Source organism: Megalops cyprinoides, chromosome 12 (assembly GCF_013368585.1).
Source record: "Megalops cyprinoides isolate fMegCyp1 chromosome 12, fMegCyp1.pri, whole genome shotgun sequence".
Lineage (NCBI taxonomy): Eukaryota > Metazoa > Chordata > Actinopteri > Elopiformes > Megalopidae > Megalops > Megalops cyprinoides.
Genome location: NC_050594.1, coordinates 28,892,732 through 28,911,969, shown reverse-complemented (window position 1 = coordinate 28,911,969; position 19,238 = coordinate 28,892,732). Strand labels below are relative to the sequence as shown.

Genomic DNA, 19,238 nt, shown 5'->3' with positions numbered 1-19,238 from the left:
TCTCACCTATGCCATTACTGGAATAACATTTACAAATTCAGTGAGCACTTTGCTTAAACTAGCCTATGTTTTAATGCATTGGGACTGGTCCTCTTGTTTTTGTGTTGCCTTGTCATGTTCCTTTCTTCTGTGTCTGTTATCCTTCATGCTTTAACCTCCACCCCTCCACCCCCCCGGTCTTCCTCAAACCGATTCTTTGGGGGCCGAAGGCTCGCGGCGGCGGCAGAAAGGCTCCGACTACACATCCACGTCGGATGAGGAGTACGACTCCAACCACAGCACCCCTAAACACACCCCTAAACGCTCCCACGCCTCAGCAGCCACGCAGACCCCCCGGCCCAAGACCCGCTCCCGGGAGTCTGAGGATGACGACAATGGAGGTGACCCTTTCCAGAACTGGTCCACACACAGCGCTGAGATCGCCAGGTACTGTGCAGCCTGCCAGGGTCACCGTCTGGCTCTTTAATTCAGCTGCAAACCATGGCCCTTTGGCCCAATATCACTGTGAGCAGCTATGCATCAGAGCGGTTGTGGCACTGGACATGGAGTCAGAAGGTCACTGCTTTTGTGCCTTTAAGAAAGAAACAACAACTAAGTTGCTTCTGAAGAATTGTAAACATTATCTAGATAAACATTATGTAAACATTGTCTAGCTGTGGAAATGAATGGCATATGAAATGAAAGTCACCTTGAATGGAAGTGTCTGCTTAGCAAGCTGGGTAGAAATTATACCAGTTCCTGCTGGTGTTGTAGTGAAATTGTAGCGCTTGATTTACATAAGTTAAAGGGGAACTCTGCTAGCGTAGGGTCAGGGTTGTTGTGTTTCGTGTCTTTTGTTTGTCTGTGAGGTTTTTTTATAGTGATATGAGTTTTGATGGACTGAGTCTCAGTTTGTGTTTTTTGCTGTCCCTCCAGACTCAGTCAGGACCTCGCCAAAGACCTGGCCATCCTGGCCCGGGAGATCCATGATGTGGCTGGGGATGGTGACCCCCCGAACACCTCACCCCCGTCGGTCCCCAGCACGCCTGCATCCACCATCTCTGCCCGGGAGGAGGTAGATTACCCATAATCCGCCTCTGCACCTCACTTCCGACTCATCAAAGCCACCCATGACACATGAGACATTACCCTTGGGGCGAAATGTGTGGTTGGCTTTTGGACAAGTCTTGCAACCTGTCAACTACAGTGCCTGACTTGATTTGCCTGATGTTCAAGCTGATGCTGGCAATAGTGAATAAATACATATTTCTGTTGACATTGAGAACCACAACTCCCTAACTCCCATGGTGCTGGCAGCAGCACTTACTAAGTCATATGCAGCACCAAGGAGAGTCAAATGGCTGACTAAAAGAACATTTGGCTTTGCATTTGTCATGCATTTATGTATTTGTAAATTGTAACCACAGGCAGAATAATACAATAATACATTTTTATATAATTTAAAATTAGGAACAGGGTCAGAGCATACATATAAATAATCATCTAGATCAGGTGATGGATTAACCTTAATCTAGGAAATCTGCTGTAGGTAGATTTTGTGTTTTTTTTTCCCTCATGTTCTACATCATGTTGTTTATTTTATAGATTTTTGAGACTTGAAGTAGGCTTCTCCATCACCAGCCTGAGGGGAAAAAATGAGAATGAGTAAAGAATGAAGTTAGCCTTTTGTCCTGTTTTTGATTTTTCTTTCTCTCCTTGTGAACAGAAAGTATACCCATCCTCGCGAGCTGTCCTCTCATCCCAGGTGCTGAGCCCATTTATCCCACCTCCTTGTGCTGTCCTGTCAGCTCACCCCCCTGCCTCTGTGCCACTCAGTCTGTCAGTCATTTCAGTATGTCCTTCTTCCAGGCAGTTCCAGCCCTAGAGCAGCGTGTAGTGACTCGGTAGTGAACCACAGGTTCCGCTTGCCCTGATTTCGGCTCATTTAGAGAGTAGTACTTGTTCTCTAAACGACACGTGTCGCGACTTCACAGTTACCGCCGTTCCGATTGATTACCCCTCTGTTTCTGTTGGCTTGCAGTTGGTCCAGCACATTCCAGAAGCCAGTCTGAATTACCAGAAAGTTCCGCCAGGCTCAGCCGTGGCCAAGGACGAGGATCAGAGCACGAACGACCAAGACCCCAACTCCAAGCGCCGGGTGTGGAACCGCGAGGAGGTGAGCTGTTTGACTTCTTTCTCCACTAGATCCCATTTCATAGAAAGCCTCTTATACCATGGAAGGGGATGTTCTTGTCATCAGTTGTTTGTCTTATATGGCTTCGGTGAGTGGTTGTGCTGTAGTAAGAAGCACGTTTGTTTCACATGGAATTTCTCCCCCCAGGTTATCTTTGACAATCTGATGCTGAACCCAGTTTCCCAGCTTTCTCATGCCATTCGGGAAAACACTGAACAGCTGGCTGAGAAAATGAAGTAAGAAAAATTGTGGATTTCATTTCTTTTTTACATTAACAGCAGCTAACGGCAGCAGTTTGGATTAGCACATAGATATTTAAATCAATCTGGATAAAGCCTTAGCACACTTTGCTCTTCTTGAACATCGTGAGCATGTACTGCAAGTGTTTCTGACACACATTACGGAAAGGGCTACTTCAGTTTCAGGAAAGTGACACACCCCATGAGTTTTAAAATAGAGGAACAGTACCTTGTGTCACCACCATAGTAGCTGGCAATGATTTCAGAGCCACTGGTCACTACTGCTGCTCTATAATGTTATAAAGCATTTCTCATAACTCCACACCATACTAATACCTCAGGTCACCCAGTATGCTGTATATATCCAGATTCACTTAAACATGACAATGCTATAAACACCACTTCCATTTACAACCGGGTGCGGTGTTGTTGAGAGTAGGTCACTCCAGCTACAGTTGGCTACTTAGTACTGTAATTTTGCCAGGACGTGATTGCACTGCATGTGGCAGAATGTGCAGCTACAGAGCTGATGCAGGAAGGTGTAATCTGGGGCATTGGTGAGCAAATCTCCTGCAAACTCAAAGGAACTGGTCTTATATGTAAGCATTGGAGATGCCCAGCTGGATGGCAGCATTGTTCGCTGTGTGAGGAAAAAGGAAGGAGAGCTTTACTTTCCTTTTATTCACATTGAGGTCTCTTCTGCACATGCTTGCTAGCTAGCTACCTGTGAATAAAAATGGCAAACTCAGGAAAGGAAAAGAACTCATTTCCTTATCAACCACATGATGAAGGAGGATATCAAAATCTGTCAACGTGGGCCATTGTGTGACCTCGGTAGCTAGATGCTGGTAATTGTCCAGGTGGTAGTTTTTAGTTGCATTGGCTCCTAGCTGGTTGTTTACCAACATTAGAGGAGGTGAGGTGTAAAAGGGGTACACGTCTGATGTTCTTCCGCAGCTAGCCGCACCTCAACGAAATATAGGGAAATGGTGTACATTCTGTAGACTGTGCCATGTTGCTGTATTGATTATAGTGGTAGCTATGTGTGGATGGACCCTCATTATATTGCCACAGCTTAATAAATTCTTTGCCTTCCGTGTGTATTTTTGGCTTGGCACTCACCTTTAAATTTTATCTTTCTCGGTCTATGGCACTGTCACAGCATTTAGTGTGGCTCTGCAGGAACCACTGACAGCTGACAGAAACCAGCTGTTTTTTGTCAGTACACTGTGATTTAGTGGTTATTTGTGACTGGCGGTTGGCAGCCTCTCACAGGTTGTGAAGCCCAACAGTGAACAGAAATCATCAGAAGGCATCAAAGAGTGCAGTTATTGTCACTGGTAGGACTCAAGAAGCTGCACAATCTAAGACGAAGCCAAAGCTGGCAAACTCTCAAGGGCAATTCAGAGTTTAGTCTGGACTAAAATCATAAAGTGCGTTCTAGTCATATCTTGACAAAAAATGATATATAGTATAGTATAGTGTATAGTAGTATAGAATAAAGTATATACATATATTGAAAAAAAGAATGAGTAGTAGTAATGGTGATAAACTGTTGTGGTTACTATGTGTCATTTTCACATTCCTTGTGAACAAGGAATACAGAATTCAAGCATGGCTGACATGTGTCCTCTTCTTATTTAACATTTTAAGCCCCTTCTTAAGTCCTTCTTAAAGCCTTCAGTCCTCTGTGAGGAGAGATTGCTTGATGGTGCTTTTAATCACACAAGCTAAACATGAAAGGAATGATGAATAGACCACAGTCTTCCAACTTTGCCAGTGGGTCAAGATTCGAGAGTAGCACAAGTCTTACTGTGCGCCTTATTTTCCTTCGCATAAGCAATTGAACACTTTCGTCATTAAGAAAATCGGCTATAAGGTACTTACATAATTTTCTCTCATATCCAGTTAATTCTGCGTACTTCCTGTGTCGCTGTTTGTAAACTGCTGCTAAGTGTGGACACTCTGTGTGGACAGCCTGTCAGATTACAGCATTCCATTCCCTTAATCCTCAGGGTGCTGTTCCACAACAAGACAGAGGTGTGGGAAGAGATTGAAGCAAAGATCAACGCTGAGAACGAAGTCCCCATCCTCAAAACCTCCAACAAGGTTGTCAGCTCCCCCCTTTCGGTCAACTTTCAGAGCAATGTTTTGACAGTGTGGAATGCTCCAGCACCAGAAAATGAGTGAACCCTGTAGTTGTGTGTTGTCAGTTCTTTTTTAGTTATGAAGCAAATCCTTTTATTTTTCAGGAGATCTCATCCATTCTGAAAGAGCTAAGAAGAGTTCAGAAACAACTTGAAGGTCAGTGAATAAAGCTTTTTTAAACATCAGAAACCCTCAAGAGTTGAGTGCTGTGTTGTCTTCCTTTTAGTTTCCCCTTTCATACATGGAGAGAGTCCTGATGTCAAAATGTTGATTTTTCTGCTGACATCTATATTTATTTTTAAACAATGTTTAACAATTATTTGAAAAAGAAAGTTTTCATGACAAGCTGTTGCTGCGCTAAGGCTGATATAGTGTTGCATATTGTTCATTTTTGCCAACATTCCCAATGTGTATGTATATTTAATGTGAATGTGTAGCAGAGGGGGTCACAAGACTGCTTGGCTTTGCGCTGACGAAAGAAGCTAATGTAGTGTTCTGTAAAGCTGCATGTCTGTTTCTTTCCTCAGTTATAAACACGATTATTGAACCCAGTGGGACACTGGAAGTGGTCGGGAGGGCCGTCCCTGCGGGGACTCACTCCTCTGTGAAGCCCAGACCCTCTTCCAAGGATGGCAGGCCCTCACCCCAGGCCTATGGGGCCCCCCAGCATGGGGGCTGCCCCTCCACGGGTCCTAATGCTGGGTCCGGCAGCAGTGCCAATGAACACGCCAAGAGAGTCATGGTGGGACCTGAGGGAGAAAGCTTTGTGGTGTAATCCTTTGCCCAAGGCGCCCCCTTGTGGCGACTGCAGCTGCTGCTACTCTGCAATCAGTGACATGATATATGTGCTATGAGTGTGGGATGGAAGAAAAATGTATTGCTGACACATTGCACAACAAAGGTAAAGAAGACTATATAACTTTTGAAGTTCAAAAACATTTTAGCTTAAAGTACTACTGTTTGTAAGCCTTGTATAGTTCCAGTAACACTGCTTTATCACTGTGGAGCAGCATGTACGTGGTAAAAAATTTATGACCAGTTGTGCCAAGGAGTGTTGGGCGAGGGGACGTCCCTGTCAGAAAAAGGGCATCTTTGTCCCTTACTTGTGTCATTTTCACCCACACATTCAGAAATGAACCATCACAAGTATCATTTTTCCATGTTCATATGAATGATTAATTTCTTAGCTGCAACCCAACAGAAGAACGTTGGGTATGTCACATATGATAGATATGATAGATATGATCCAAGCCCACTCGAACTGGATTATTATTATAATTTGGCCAAGGGATTTGTGTTGCTGTTGCATTTCACAGGGTACTGAATTTCAATGCAAGAATGTAAAAGAAGCTGCCTATTTATGCAATGTAAGCTTGGATTAGTCAATATTTTATTCCTGTTTACACAGTGGCAAAAAGTAATATTGGTGCCATGCTTACCAGCTTCATGCTGCGAAGTTTGTTTTCCTTACAAATGACCTGGAAGAAATGCAGTAAGCAGGGGTCTAATGAACTGTAATATTTATGAAGTTCTTTTAGAATGTATTGGGACAGATATATTTGATTGTAGAAAATTGTAAGGGACATATGCCATTATACTGTACATAGGAATTCTGCTTGAGATAGCAGGGAAGACATTTTTTCTGTTTTCACACAGTCAGCATCTTTTAGCTTTGGCGCTTAGGGTAGTAAGAATATTTTAACTTCCTGGTCAGCTCTAGAAGACCAGGTGAAACTTAAAATGTATTTTAAATTACTGTGGCTATTATGGGTTATCTCTTGAAAATGCATCCTGGTTTGTCATTGGAAACATACATAGCCCTTTCAGTGTATCATTAAAAGGGTGGATTCCCAGAATGCAGCTGGCACACTGCCTCGGTGCCTCTGTGCGAAAGAGGGGTCTGTTCCTCAAGTGGTTCCACTCACACGTGATTGTGCTCAGAAGTCTTTTGTCTTTGGTTTGTGTCTTCAAGACTAAGGATTGCACTATCTTGGGTCAGCCCAACCCTCTCTGTTGATGAAGTTCCCACTTTTTTAAACAAGACAAAGAAACAAGGGACCTGCATGAAGTTTAGATGTCAGGGTTGAGTCCACAGGACAGCTGTAGGCCTTTCAGTTGGACAGATTTATTATAAGTGTTTTCAAGGGCTTTGGATCAGTTCAGCTATGTGGTGCAACACACAGTTAGCTTTAAAACAAGGTAGAACACACTTTAGCTTGTACTTCACCTAGCTGAGCTGAAAAACTACCATTTATGTTAGAAACTTGGATTTGCAACAGTACTAGATTGATATTAAAAGAATTGTTTGTATTGATTTCAGACAGCAGACATGATAGTAAGGAGGCTTTTTTTCCCCTTTTCTCAGTCCTGTGTACATACTTAGTCATAAGAAACATCATTATACAAAGCCAAAGAGCACCATTATGCCATCCAGACATTAGCTTCTACTCACCAGCTTTGCCCACCATCTGTTGTTTAAGGTAATGAAAACCAATGGTTTGGTGAAGTGAAACTATGTTGTAACCCTGCAGTCTTATGTCTGAATCAGGGAGGAAGCTGCAGTTTCAGCATTGCTTCTAAAGTCAGTCCTATTTGTCTGCTTTCCTGCTTTTGCTGTCTTCAGGGCGCACCTGGGTCCAAACTGAAAATGAAACCTGACTGTATGCAATTACTGAGAGCATTCCTTGTCTTTGTGTGATATACTGTATGTACAGTACATATAAAGAGCTTCACTGTATTTTCCCTCGGTTATCTGCACTAAGAGCGCACCACTGTGTCCCTTGATATTGTGTGCTGAACAACGTAAAAAAAATAGTTTCTCCTTTACTTTGGAAAGAGTTGGATATTTTTTAAAAGCGATCGTATCTGATGAATTGTGTAGAAATAAAGGAACAACAGATCTTCCAAATTATTTTGTGACAATGCACATGTACCATATGCAGTTTATTGTGGCAAGATGTTAGAGTAGCTCACCAAAGGTGCACTTTTTACTTACGTGACACCTCATTCTCAGACTGATTAGTGGGAGAACCAAAACATAGAAACGGTACATTTTAACAGTTTGGGAAAATGTTACCCTTGCACTGTTGTACAGATTAAAAAGCCCGGTTGTTTTTAGGAAGCCAAAATCCATCAGGCTTTCATATTGTGACTCTGACATTGTGACAGCTTTCATTTGATTAAGATCAAGACCGCTGTGGGGCACAAGATTCCCCGCCACAAGCCTTCAGGAATGTACTGAGACTCTGTTGTGAAATGCTGGTCTGTGTGGAGCTCCCAGAGCTCAACTCCTGTTCAATGAAAGATATCCGATTGGCTGTGATACTGATGATGCAACTGCTGCTGCTAATGTCCGATGTTCTCACTGGGCTTAATAAGTTTATTTTTCCTCCTCTGCATGTAACTCAAATGTAAACTGTATACAAAAGAAAAAAGCAAAATCAAACATTAATTCTGTATACCACCCACCAGTTTGTCTGTTTGGTTTTATGGCTTACTTTTTAGCAACCATTTCCCCATTTCTTGCTTTAATGGTTATTTTGTTCTCCACAAAAAGTGTAATTTATTTATTGTTAACTTCTTCCAGATTTTTTTGGTCATTGTTATTTTTATTGTAGAATTATTTGTCTTGAAAGGTTATACATATCATTTTTCATATAATTTAGAAAATATGTGATTTGCCATGACTGATTTTTGATTTTTAATAAATTGAGCTCAATCATAGACTTGTGTGTGTTCATTGATACAGCTGATGTAAATGACAGCTGAGAAAATGGGTCTGTAGTTGTAGAACCGTCCAAGTAAATACCCTTAACATGAATATAGCAACTTAACCTCAGATTTTATGATGATGAAATTAACCCTTCTCGTGCCAGAATTTCCTACTCCATGTATGTAGTCCTGTAATATAAACTGTTGTAAACACGTACAAGGCTGGGCCTCCGTATAACCTTACAGTTTGCAAAGCCACTTAGGGGAACTTAAAATAAGAAGCAAAAAAGGAACCAGCTACTATATGCAAATTTAGGAACCTTCAGCAGCAAGTACAACTGAAGACCACACGAGTGGGGCATGTTCAGGGATTTCATTTAAGTTACCGCGGGGACAGCGTTTGTGATATTTCTGGTAAAATGTGCGACATGTTAACAAGTCTTTGTGTTATAATTTACGTTTATTCTGTGTCCTCATAAATTATACATCGTACTTTGTACTTGTAATTGTCAAGACGACTTTATTGGGGGAGGGGGGGGGGGGAATCTGACGCATGAAACATACACAAACGGCTGTTTAATCGCAACTTTGATTTGTATTTATACAGGTGTTAAAGGCTCAACTTGTCTGCATTTCTTTTGAGTGACACGGACAAAACAAAAACAAAGAATGTCTTCGCGGTACTGGGCTTTACATGATAATTACGTCCCTAATCGATGGGTAAGACAGAACAGTCTTTCCTGAATTCTGTAACGTTAGATACCTCTGCGCAGTAGATAAAACCGTACTGGTTAATCCATCCGCACAAATACCGTTTTAAAATAGGTGCCATTTTCTTCTCTTCACGTTAACTCTTTGGTGTAATTCCCCTGTGTTTTCAGAGCCAAAGCAGCCTTGCGTCTCTAGTCCTCACCGTGGGCTGTTTGGTGGTAATAGGTGTGCTCACCTCTATCGCTCTAACGGAGAAATCCACCGCTAAAAGAAATAGCCAACACCTTGGAGACCAAGTCAAGATAGCGTGGGATACAAGCAATGATCTGGGTGATCCTGTTTCTGATGAGCAGAGCAAGTGAGTGCAAGAGGTTTGGTAGAAATGTACACTGTCGTATCTAAGGCAATACTCTGTTCTAATTTGCAGATATCTTATGCAACATTTTTGTTTGATTTTCTATACCGTCGAAACTAAAGTGATATACTTCACACTGTAATACGCAGTATGTAATTTTGTTCCTTTGAATGACAGTTTGGCTCGGTTTGTTTATTCATTTGACTAAAACTCAAAGGGTAAGTGCGGATGGGAACTTATATCATTGCGAACTCCACAGATTTGTTCTTGTTGAGAGCATTCCTCTCTATATGACATATAATGTCAACGCCACCTTTGGAACTCCCCTGTACAAAGCCTGGAAAGACCTCCTAGCCATGGCAACCAAAAGCGTGGATGTGGCCTCTTTCTACTGGACTCTTACAGGTGACGACATTAGGGTCAACTCATCCACTGACTTACCAGTGAGTAAACGTAAAGCTTCAGGAACCTCTGTAATTACCAATTACCTCTGTAATTGGATTTTTAAAATTGAATTGTATGGGGCGGTAAGTTCATACAGTTAACTTCATACTCTTTTTTTGCCATGTGTCTGTGGAAGGGGAGGGATATATTCAAGCTCTTTCAGGACCTGCCTTCAAGAAATGTTTTGGTACGTGTGGCCACCAGTATTCCCACTGTGGCACGACACTCTACTGATCTGCAGGTGCTGAAGGAAAAAGGTCAGGACCCACCTGCCAGCAGTGTCTACCTGTTTCATCTACAGAAACTACTGTCAAATCATCCTGTGTTGACATAAACTTTAAATACATTTATTTATATATATCTCATACTGATAGGGGTCCATGTGAAAGAGGTGAACTTTGGCCTTTTGACAAAGGGTATACTGCACACCAAGCTGTGGATTGTAGACATGAAACACGTTTATATTGGAAGTGCCAACATGGACTGGAGATCTCTAACACAGGTATTGGTTGAGATGATGTATAACCTATGAAGATTTGCATTTAGATGTGGAAAACAGCAGGACTTGGCAACAGATCTGCAAACCTTGTTCTTACATTACTGCCTTTCAAACAAAGGTGAAGGAGCTTGGAGTGGTGATATACAACTGTTCCCAACTGGCTGAGGACCTCGAGAAGATCTTCCTGTCTTACTGGGTGCTTGGTCACTACAACGCATCCATCCCAGACCCCTGGCCCTCTGACTTTGATACCAGCATCAACACAGAGCACCCCCTTTTGCTGAACATGAGTGGTGTAGCCAGCAGGGTCTACATCTCTGTGAGTTGCTTCTTTTTCACTTCTTCTTCTCCCCAGTTTCAGGTAGTTGTTTCTCAAGAATGTTTTATTTTTATGTCATGTGCAATGACCTCTCTTTCCTGTGAGCCAGCTTGGGGAAGTCACTCTATGTGTTGTTTTTAAAGGTCACAGTGTAGAAAGCTGGAGCAAGGAGAGGAAGCAACGAATGTCTTTACTATGTAATAATGCACTGTGACAATGGCGAATATTATCAGAAAGGTACGTACTATGCTTTGCTTAGTTGTGTCACATGTCACAAGATGTTTTCTTTCTCTTAGGCCTCGCCCCCCTCTTTCTGCCCGGCTGGTAGAACAAAAGATTTAGACTCTATCCTCTCTGTGATCGAAGGGGCGGAGCAGTTTATTGATGTGTCTGTCATGGAGTACTTTCCCACCTCTCGTTTCACCCATCCCAAGAGGTGAATCCATAAAATTCAGAATGATGCATGTACCAAACTAGTGTGATGATCAGGGTAGATTTTTTATCATGGGCTTGTGTGAGTTGTGTATTACAATTTGATGGTATGGTATGACAACTGTGTACTGCTTTTCTGTACTCTGTGAAATGAAGTGGAAAATGTTTTAATCTCTTGCTTATTTTGGAAATGCTTAATTTGTTATTGGATTCTTAGGAAAACAGCAACATTAGCGAATACAGTTGTATTGAAGTTGTCCCCCAGAAAAGGGAGTTTGGCGGTTGGCAAGCAAAAAAAAAAAAAACATGAAACAATTTTTCTAATGCAGATACAGTAAAACCAAGGTCTGAGTATTTATCTTTTGTAGACTGTATTGACATTGCATGAATTCACTAAATGTATTTTTCATTCATTCAAGCTGAGTAGATTGTTTTCAGGAGTTTTCCTTTATGTGTAGGTACTGGCCAATCATCGAAGATGCACTGAAGCAGTCAGCTTTTGATCGGCAGGTTCCAATCCGTCTGCTGATTAGTTGTGGGCAGGACACAGACCCAGCCATGCTACCCTTCCTCCAGTCCCTCAGCGCCCTGCACCAGCCATCCCAAAACATCAGCATTGAAGTGGTATGCCTTAGATGTACTACTACACCCTACATTTCTGGAAACATATGGTCTTGAAATACCTGTAGCTTCATCTGTGCAGAATATTGTTATGCAGTTTAGAGGAGGGTCAAAACTACAACTGACGTGCATCTAGCATTTGCATGCTTCTGAAACATGTCCTCTTTATTCCAGAAACTGTTCATAGTGCCAGTGGGGAACCAGTCAAACATTCCCTACTCTAGAGTGAACCACAATAAATACATGGTGACTGATAAAGAAACATATATTGGTAAGGGAACCATCACAATTGTTTATCTTATATTCCTTTTAAACTATGATTTACTTCTCTAAGTGTAGACGTTCTTTGAATATTTCCATACGTATAATAAAATAAAACATACACTATTCCATGTGCAGTTTTTAGAATTGCATAGATTTATGACTGCTATCTATGGCCTTCAGGAACATCTAATTGGTCAGCTGACTACTTCATCACAACGGCAGGGGTGAGCCTGGTGGTTTCTCAGGACGTGCCCCACCCGAGCTCGGTGGGGCAGACACTGCAGGAGCAGCTGAGAGGTGTGTTCGAGAGGGACTGGAACTCTCAGTTTTCTGTGGCTCTGTCTGACCTGGGCCACCATCCTGACTGTAGTTTCACCGAAAGACCTAGAAAAACTGCTTCGTGATAACAGAGCTCACTGGGCAGGGCTTTAAAAGCTCCTCACTTGTGAAGAGAGAAGTCCTAACCTGAACAAAAGCCAGCAGAGTAGAGCAGTAGTCATGGCTTTGGACTCATTTTCTGCTGTAGACTTCCACTGTACACCTGGGCAAAGTCCTCCACAGTCTCTTTTTTCAAAGTTATATCAAGGAGTTATTTTTGTACCTCAAAGTGTAGATTTGTAGACAGATGTTATAAAGCTTCCACCATATGATCCACAGACACCCAACTCCCATTTGTTCAGCAGAGGACTTACACAGGTGCATGCATATCATCATTTACAAAGCTGGGTAATTTACTTAAGAGATTCAGGTTAAATGCCATTAATTTTAAATGTATTGAATTCAGGTCTGTGTCTTTACAAACAGTTTTTTTTTTTTTCATTCAAAAGATGCATTTATAGATTAATGAAATCTATTTATTTATGCATATTTCAGAAATTTATTTTATCTTCATGTTCTCTTCTGTGTCTTTTAACATTATTCCTTGTTTGACCTTACTTTCATAATCACATTGATTTTTGTCCCGAGAAACCTCTCTTGTCAACTATTCTTTTTATTGCTTTGCAATAAATGAAGAATGTACTAAATGAAGCATTTACTTAGTACTTAGGTTTCTTTAATCACATTTTGTATTTCATGTTCCCTTTGTACGTTAAAAACAATTTTGAATTGATTTGTTGATCATTGCAGAAATATTGTACTGATTTAATAATCACTTTATTATTTTGCCAAAAGTGTATAAGAAACAATTAACACAATAAAACAACCAATCAACAATTTTATTAAGTGCTTCATTAAGTTTACAAAGTTACATGGTATTATACTGCAGCTTAACTGGATAACAAAAACATAGTTGCATATGTACCAAAGCATTTAATTCACACTACAGTAAGCTTGAGGATTGCAAATGATGCAGACTGGTCAATTTACAGATCACTGTCTCCATGGGAAACCTCAACTCAATTAGCATATGTCTGAAATGATTTTGAATAAGCCATTGCCAGCACTCCTGAATGGTGGTTTAGGATGGGTCCAAGACAAGTTTCAACTTCTGCAGTACCTACCGTAATAATTGCTTGTAGATTCCAAGAGTATAATTTATCAACCATAAGCCAAGCCTCTTCAAAAGCAGGGAAGTACTATGTGCAAAAACCCAGAAGTATGTTAGATGAGTGTATTAATAAGTTCAGTTTGGCAATGAACGTGAAACCGTGATGGTTATGATTTAGTGCTGTCAAGTTCACCAGCCAATCATACATGTGTACTACAATACATATCAATTCACTGACATTTCAACAAAAATACTTTCAGTGTAAAAACATGACAAGGTGCTTGCATATTCAAATCATGTTATGTACTGTATATGTCAGTACATAAACATCTGCAAAAATAACTGTCAAAGTACTGATATCACAGCTAATCAAAACCAGTATCACTATTCCACTGGAATTATACCCAGTATTTGCTCTCTTCTTTCATGTAACTTGGCTCTGTGAAATGAAGAGCTTATGTCTACACTGAAAGTGCAATGCAGGATTCTGTCAGTACTGCTTGGAATCTGAAACTTTTCCATTACATTTCTCACATTATACTGAAAGAAACCTTCGAATAGGTTTAAGGACTTTGGGCAGGGCTGAGCTATATGTAATAAGAGTCATCAATGTCTCAGAAATTGCCTATAGATATAGATATAGATATTGATCGGGCTTCAGGCCACCATGGGCCAGCAGAACAGCTTCAATATGCCTTGGGATAGATTCTACATGTGTCTGGAGCTCTGGGGGGATGTGGCACCTTTCTTCCACAAGAAATGCCATCCATGGTGTATTGTTGATGGTAGTGGAAAACACTGTCTAAAGCCCTGCCAAAGAATCTTGCATAAGTGGTCATTTGGGGATGAAATCTGGTGATTGAGAAGACCATGCATACTCATCAAACCATTCTGTGAGTACTTCTGGATGGGAACACTATCATCCTAGAAGAAACTATTCCAATCAGGATAGAAATGCTTCACCATAAGATGAAGATGAACACTCAGAATAGTTTTATATTTATTGGCATTTACCCTATCCTCCAAGGGCTTGAGTGGATCTAACCCATGCCAGGAAAATCTGCCCGCACCATAACAGGGCCACCAGAACCCGTCATAATGCGAAACGAGCCCTTGGGCATGTAGATTTCTTTTGCCATATGCCACACATGCATTCATCTGCTGTTAAGAACAGGATGAAGGGTGACTCATCTGACCATATAAATTTTTTCTCCACTTCTCAGTAGACCACTACCACCTTACTTGCAAACATGCCTTTTTAGGTGAAACAAGGGGTTTAGGCTCTACAGGCTGACCATAGCATCCCCTCAGTGAAGTTCACAACAGACTGTTCTTGATAAAACTATCTGCTCACATCCTAGACTGATATTTGGAGTCGACTGATTCAGAGTTGCTTGTCTGTTTTGCCTGGCATCTGAAACCAATGCACGGGCATCACAATCAGGGACTATGTGCATGTGACCACAGCTGCCCCTAGCTGATGATTCCTTTCCCTCAGACTTCCATGCCAACTTCAGTTAAGCCACTGTTTCTCATGAAACATCGGCAAGTTGAGCGGTCACTGCCACTCCTGCCAAACATGCCCCAACAATCACCCTTCTAGCCATGGTAGCCAAAATAATGGACAACTGGGCCTTCCCAGCAATTTTATATATGACCCTAAACACGGTGGAAATTACTTAAAGTTTCCTTTATTTTGTCAGTTACCTGTATATTTTCTTTTCTAGCCTCCACAGTATGGAGGACAAGAGTTGACTTGTCCTCTTGTCCTTTAATTGACTGCCAAGAGTTTTTTTTTTTAATCTGTTCTGAATTAACTATTCTAAAGCCTTACTTTTTGCATGACAAGCTGTCTGCTGTTGCCAGAGAAGCTACCATTCAACTGGGTTCTGGTGACATCATCCTAGGTGACGGTTCTGTCGGTCTTGCTTAGTTCGAGGTCTCTGCTGCTGCAGGTAAAATGAATAGGTTATGACTCAGGGATCGGCAACCTGCGGCTCCAGAGCGACATTCGCTCTTTGGCTGACCCATATGGTTCTGAATCGAGCAAACAGAAAAATTGATACATAATTATAAGACAGTTAAAATAGGCTCTGAATCCACAACTGAACGGCTAAATTAACAGGGCAACAATAACGGAAAATCAATCAAAGCTGGCTGCACATTCCTCGTTCACTTATAACATTTTAATTTCAATTTGTCAGCATGCGCGCACCGTCTTCTCCACCCTTACAAGAGCGGGCTCGGAACATTCACAAAAGGTTCAAGGGGTAGAGTCGATCAGCTTTTTCCATTTATTCATTTGGCAGCCGCTTTTATACAAAGCATTTTAGTTGCTAATATCTGGCGCCCCTAGAATTGCCCGGGAGCTTTAGAATCCGGTCAGGCTGGCCCAACATTAACATACCGGACGCAGACATACAGAAATGTAAATATGTATTAATTTAGTCCTACATTTATTTATTTACGCATTTATGTGTTTATTTATTTGTTTAGAATAAGTCAGCTCTCGTCTCGTCTCCGTACTACTGTAGCATTAGACTTCTCATCTCCGACTCAGCCTCCAGTTCAACAGATGGCGCAGTGTACTTGAAGGCTGCCAGCAGTCATTACGACAATCGTCAGTAGAAGAAGCTCAGCTGATGCAGAGTTGACGTAAAGGTCAGAGTTCAGCTCTTCGCTTCCGATTGCAGGACGTGTGCTTAGGGAGTTGTGTAGGACCTACAGCAGAAGCAGCGATCCTTAGGGTTGTGCAGGCTCAGGCTGTCTAGAAAGTATGGTGCTTCTTGAGAATGACTCGGTAAGATAGTAGTTTCTTGTTCTGTCGAGTAGCTCTTGAGGACTGCTCAGCTAGCAGGCGTGAAGGCTTGGCATGTTGTCTTACTGGACACTGAATGAAAGTCTCTCTAACTCGCTAGCTAACGTTAGCTGAGGCATAACGTTTCATCCCAAACCAACCTATCTACCTGACTGGCTACATTAATGGCGATCATTTGCATATATATAATCTTAGCTCTAGCTATTGAATGTGTGAAAAGAAGTAATGAAAGTAAGGTTAGCATTACCTAGCGGATAATGCAAATTTTTGCAAAAATACAGGCTTGTATCTTGCTAGCTAACTGACTGGCTATCCCAGCTGTAGACGAAGCTGTGCTTAAAAGCACAGTTAGCTTGGTCGTGCACCGTCATACTTCAGGCTTACCGGCTTGCTAGCTGGTTAGGAAAGCGTAATTTAGGTGACAGTAAGTGTCAACGTTATTGGTTAATTATGCTTTGGTAAACACTGGTTAATTAGGTAGGTAGTTATTTAGTTACAGTGCGTTACAAAAGCCAGTGGCATTTTAAAATCTGCTGTGAATTTTCTCCTCCAGTTTTTGACGGAGTTGACGCGGCTTTTTCAGAAGTGCAGGACATCTGGAAGTGTTTATATCACATTAAAGAAATGTAAGTTTCATGTGATTTCTTTGACATGCGACTTTCAGATTGCTCTAAATAGTGACACAGACGAGATGCAGGCCTACACCAAGTCAGCCGACTATAGCCGTGCTACAACTTGTGTTTAACCCCACAGTGTGTGTCTCTCTGCAGATGATGGGAGAACGAAACCAGTGCCTAGGAAAGGTAACCCAGAGAACTTCGAACCCGTGGACAACAAGTGTCTCATTCGCGCCACAGATGGAAAAAAGAAAATTAGCACAGTGGTGAGTATGCAGTCTTTGCATTGTAATGAGATAACACAGGGCTGAAAGCAAGCAGGGAGTTGGTGCTTACCTGGTAGACACAGGAGTGTTGTCATTCGTTAGTAAAGTGGTTTGTGGGGTACTGCCACATTTCCTTTGTCTGTATTTTCCAGGTCAGCAGCAAAGAAGTCATCAAGTTCCAGATGGTGAGTTTCCTGAGTTTGACATTTGTAGCTTTGTTGGGTCTGAAGATGATTCTGCAGTTGTCATCAGGTTTTTATTTATTTACATGCATGTCATGAGAAACGGGTTATTGACCTAGGGGATGACTGATGTAAAATCAACATTTTTCTCATTAAATATAACATGTGAACATATGAGCAAGAAGAATAACTTTGTCATCTTATGAAGGAAACTTAATTCGCCTTGGATAAGGGTGTCTGTAAGGCAAGTAATGGGTATCTGAAAATCCTCTGATCAAATCTGGCTGCTCTCCCCACCCCCTGCCCAAGGCTTACTCTAATCTGCTGCGAGCACACATGGATGGCCTGAAGAAGAAGGACAAAAAGAGCAAGAGCAAGAAGACCAAAGCCACTCAGTGAGCAGGAGACACTCAGTGGCAGGGTGTGCTGGAAATGCCACTGCCTGCCCGTGCTTCCCACCTCTACCACCTCCTCCAACCCACAGAGCAGTGAGCGCGACTGAGCAACAATACTGCTGTGTAGGCTGCCACCCATGGCGTTACATTTATCCTAATTCCGCTACATTGAATACTACACATGGCAGCGCTCCTTGCCAATGGAGACTTTGGGAAGATGTTGAAATTTATGCCACCACCAAGATACAAGAACATTTTTTTGCCATTCAGGCTTACTTGAAATCATAAGGAGATTCATATAGGGAAGTTAAGAGTACGATCCGATCGGCCCATGTTTTGGATTTAAGATGTAGAGAAAATTGTGGCCCATGAGTTTTCGGGCAACCGAGTGCAGAATGTGTCAGAGGAAATCTGAATACTACAGACTGTCTTAAGGGTTTCAGTGCGCACAATAAATTCTTATTTGTTTTGGGATGCTTCGTTCTGGGACTTGTTGGACCTGGTTTAATTTTCATGTTAGTGTAGGTCTTCACACCTCCCCATTCAAGTTTTCACCAGTCTGTTCTTGGAGCTTGAATGTTATTCTGTTTTGAAAATGCATGTTGAGGTAGAGCAAGAATGTGGAAGCGGGAAGTTTGAAACAGGACCTGTGTGAACTCATGGTGTCAAATATGCGTTGTGATTGCCAATGTCTTCTGTATTTAACAAAGTGCTAACAGGGAAGACAGGGACAAGACTGTAATTTGACAATATTTACAGACTTTGTGTGATTTAACCTTTTTTGTTTTTAATTTGAAATTCACTTTTATTGCCATACTTGAACTTTTAAGTGTGGTGGTTTCCATGCAAATGTATCTGGAAGATGTTGTAACTGTGAGGAAAATGTTGGGTGTCTGACTGAAAATAACACACCAATGGTTCTGTAAAGGGCATGGCATGGGTCCATTTTGTGTTTGTTTTGGAAACTGAAAGTAGGGGCTGAATCTGTTGCGTTTTTTTGTTGAGCCTGAAAATAAATCATTCAGTTGATGAAACAAGCCCTTTATGTGCCCCTCGTTTAAAGCATAGTTAACTCTTATCCTCTTACTGTTGTATGAAGCAGTGCTTGACAAACTGCTCCCCAGGGGGCAGTGACACAACCCCTGTCATAAAGGTTATTCCCATCTCACCCAGGAATTGCAGAACCTGACAATGCAGGACATATGTCTTAAAGATTGAAAACATACATTATTTCAAATGAGAGTTACACTGATGCTGCCCTGCTTATAGATACAAAAAATTTTATACATGTCTGCTCTTCTCATGGTAAACGTCTAATCCAATATGTGCTTGTTTTGAACTTGTTTGAACCATTTTCATGGTTGTTATGCCAATAGAAACCTTAGTGAATGAGTACTTGGAAAAACTACCACACATCTGACAGTACAAGGACATTTAGAAACCAGTTGCACTAATATTGACAAAGCTAATCTCTGTCTAAACTCATGCTCCGTTATCAGGTTGCTGGGTGTAATTAACGAGAAGCTTGAGAGCGGGCTGCAGTACTAATTCCAAG

The 19,238-nt window shown here is 41.6% G+C and overlaps 3 protein-coding genes across 6 annotated transcripts in view; all 3 read left to right on the top strand.

The window, feature by feature from the left end:
* The window catches only part of cep170b (centrosomal protein 170B), a 32,967-nt gene extending 24,973 nt beyond the window's left edge, over positions 1–7,994 (top strand). Inside the window, exons 13-20 of one of the 2 annotated variants that reach the window (XM_036541869.1) lie at positions 210–426; positions 916–1,054; positions 1,706–1,744; positions 2,021–2,155; positions 2,321–2,409; positions 4,428–4,521; positions 4,665–4,716; positions 5,088–7,994. In XM_036541869.1, coding sequence (XP_036397762.1) covers positions 210–426; positions 916–1,054; positions 1,706–1,744; positions 2,021–2,155; positions 2,321–2,409; positions 4,428–4,521; positions 4,665–4,716; positions 5,088–5,335 — 1,013 coding nt within the window. In that variant the 3' untranslated portion in view covers positions 5,336–7,994. The remainder of the gene's footprint in view (positions 1–209; positions 427–915; positions 1,055–1,705; positions 1,745–2,020; positions 2,156–2,320; positions 2,410–4,427; positions 4,522–4,664; positions 4,717–5,087) is intronic. The other variant, XM_036541870.1, reaches the window with a different exon arrangement.
* Positions 7,995–8,603: 609 nt separating this feature from the next.
* On the top strand, positions 8,604–12,636 carry LOC118787270 (5'-3' exonuclease PLD4). 3 transcript variants are annotated; one of them, XM_036542774.1, is made up of 11 exons: positions 8,604–8,685; positions 8,879–8,991; positions 9,153–9,340; positions 9,597–9,780; positions 9,918–10,038; positions 10,156–10,283; positions 10,399–10,599; positions 10,896–11,035; positions 11,490–11,655; positions 11,827–11,923; positions 12,097–12,636. In XM_036542774.1, exons 2-11 carry the CDS (start codon positions 8,941–8,943, stop codon positions 12,318–12,320), a joined length of 1,500 nt encoding a protein of 499 aa, XP_036398667.1. In that variant the 5' UTR covers positions 8,604–8,685; positions 8,879–8,940; the 3' UTR covers positions 12,321–12,636. The 3 variants fall into 3 exon arrangements, with proteins under 3 accessions (XP_036398667.1, XP_036398669.1, XP_036398668.1); XM_036542775.1 differs by having other exon boundaries at positions 8,620–8,692; XM_036542776.1 differs by lacking the exon at positions 10,156–10,283 and having other exon boundaries at positions 9,918–9,968.
* A 3,454-nt stretch (positions 12,637–16,090) lies between these two features.
* srp14 (signal recognition particle 14) lies at positions 16,091–19,214 on the top strand. Its single transcript, XM_036542672.1, has 5 exons — positions 16,091–16,205; positions 16,777–16,849; positions 16,994–17,106; positions 17,259–17,291; positions 17,598–19,214. The coding sequence occupies exons 1-5, from the start codon at positions 16,182–16,184 to the stop codon at positions 17,685–17,687; spliced, it is 333 nt and encodes a 110-aa protein (XP_036398565.1). The 5' UTR covers positions 16,091–16,181; the 3' UTR covers positions 17,688–19,214.
* The last annotated feature ends 24 nt before the right edge of the window (positions 19,215–19,238 follow it).

Excerpts from the sequence above, each read along its gene's own strand:
- LOC118787270 (XM_036542774.1), top strand. The coding sequence starts at position 8,941 with ATGTCTTCGCGGTACTGGGCTTTACATGATAATTACGTCCCTAATCGA. Across the intron at positions 9,341-9,596 it reads GTTTCTGATGAGCAGAGCAA|ATTTGTTCTTGTTGAGAGCA; the intron begins GTGAGTGCAAGA and ends CGAACTCCACAG. Across the intron at positions 10,600-10,895 it reads CCAGCAGGGTCTACATCTCT|GCCTCGCCCCCCTCTTTCTG; the intron begins GTGAGTTGCTTC and ends TCTTTCTCTTAG.
- srp14 (XM_036542672.1), top strand. The coding sequence starts at position 16,182 with ATGGTGCTTCTTGAGAATGACTCG. Across the intron at positions 16,850-16,993 it reads TTATATCACATTAAAGAAAT|ATGATGGGAGAACGAAACCA; the intron begins GTAAGTTTCATG and ends GTCTCTCTGCAG. Across the intron at positions 17,292-17,597 it reads AAGTCATCAAGTTCCAGATG|GCTTACTCTAATCTGCTGCG; the intron begins GTGAGTTTCCTG and ends CCCCTGCCCAAG.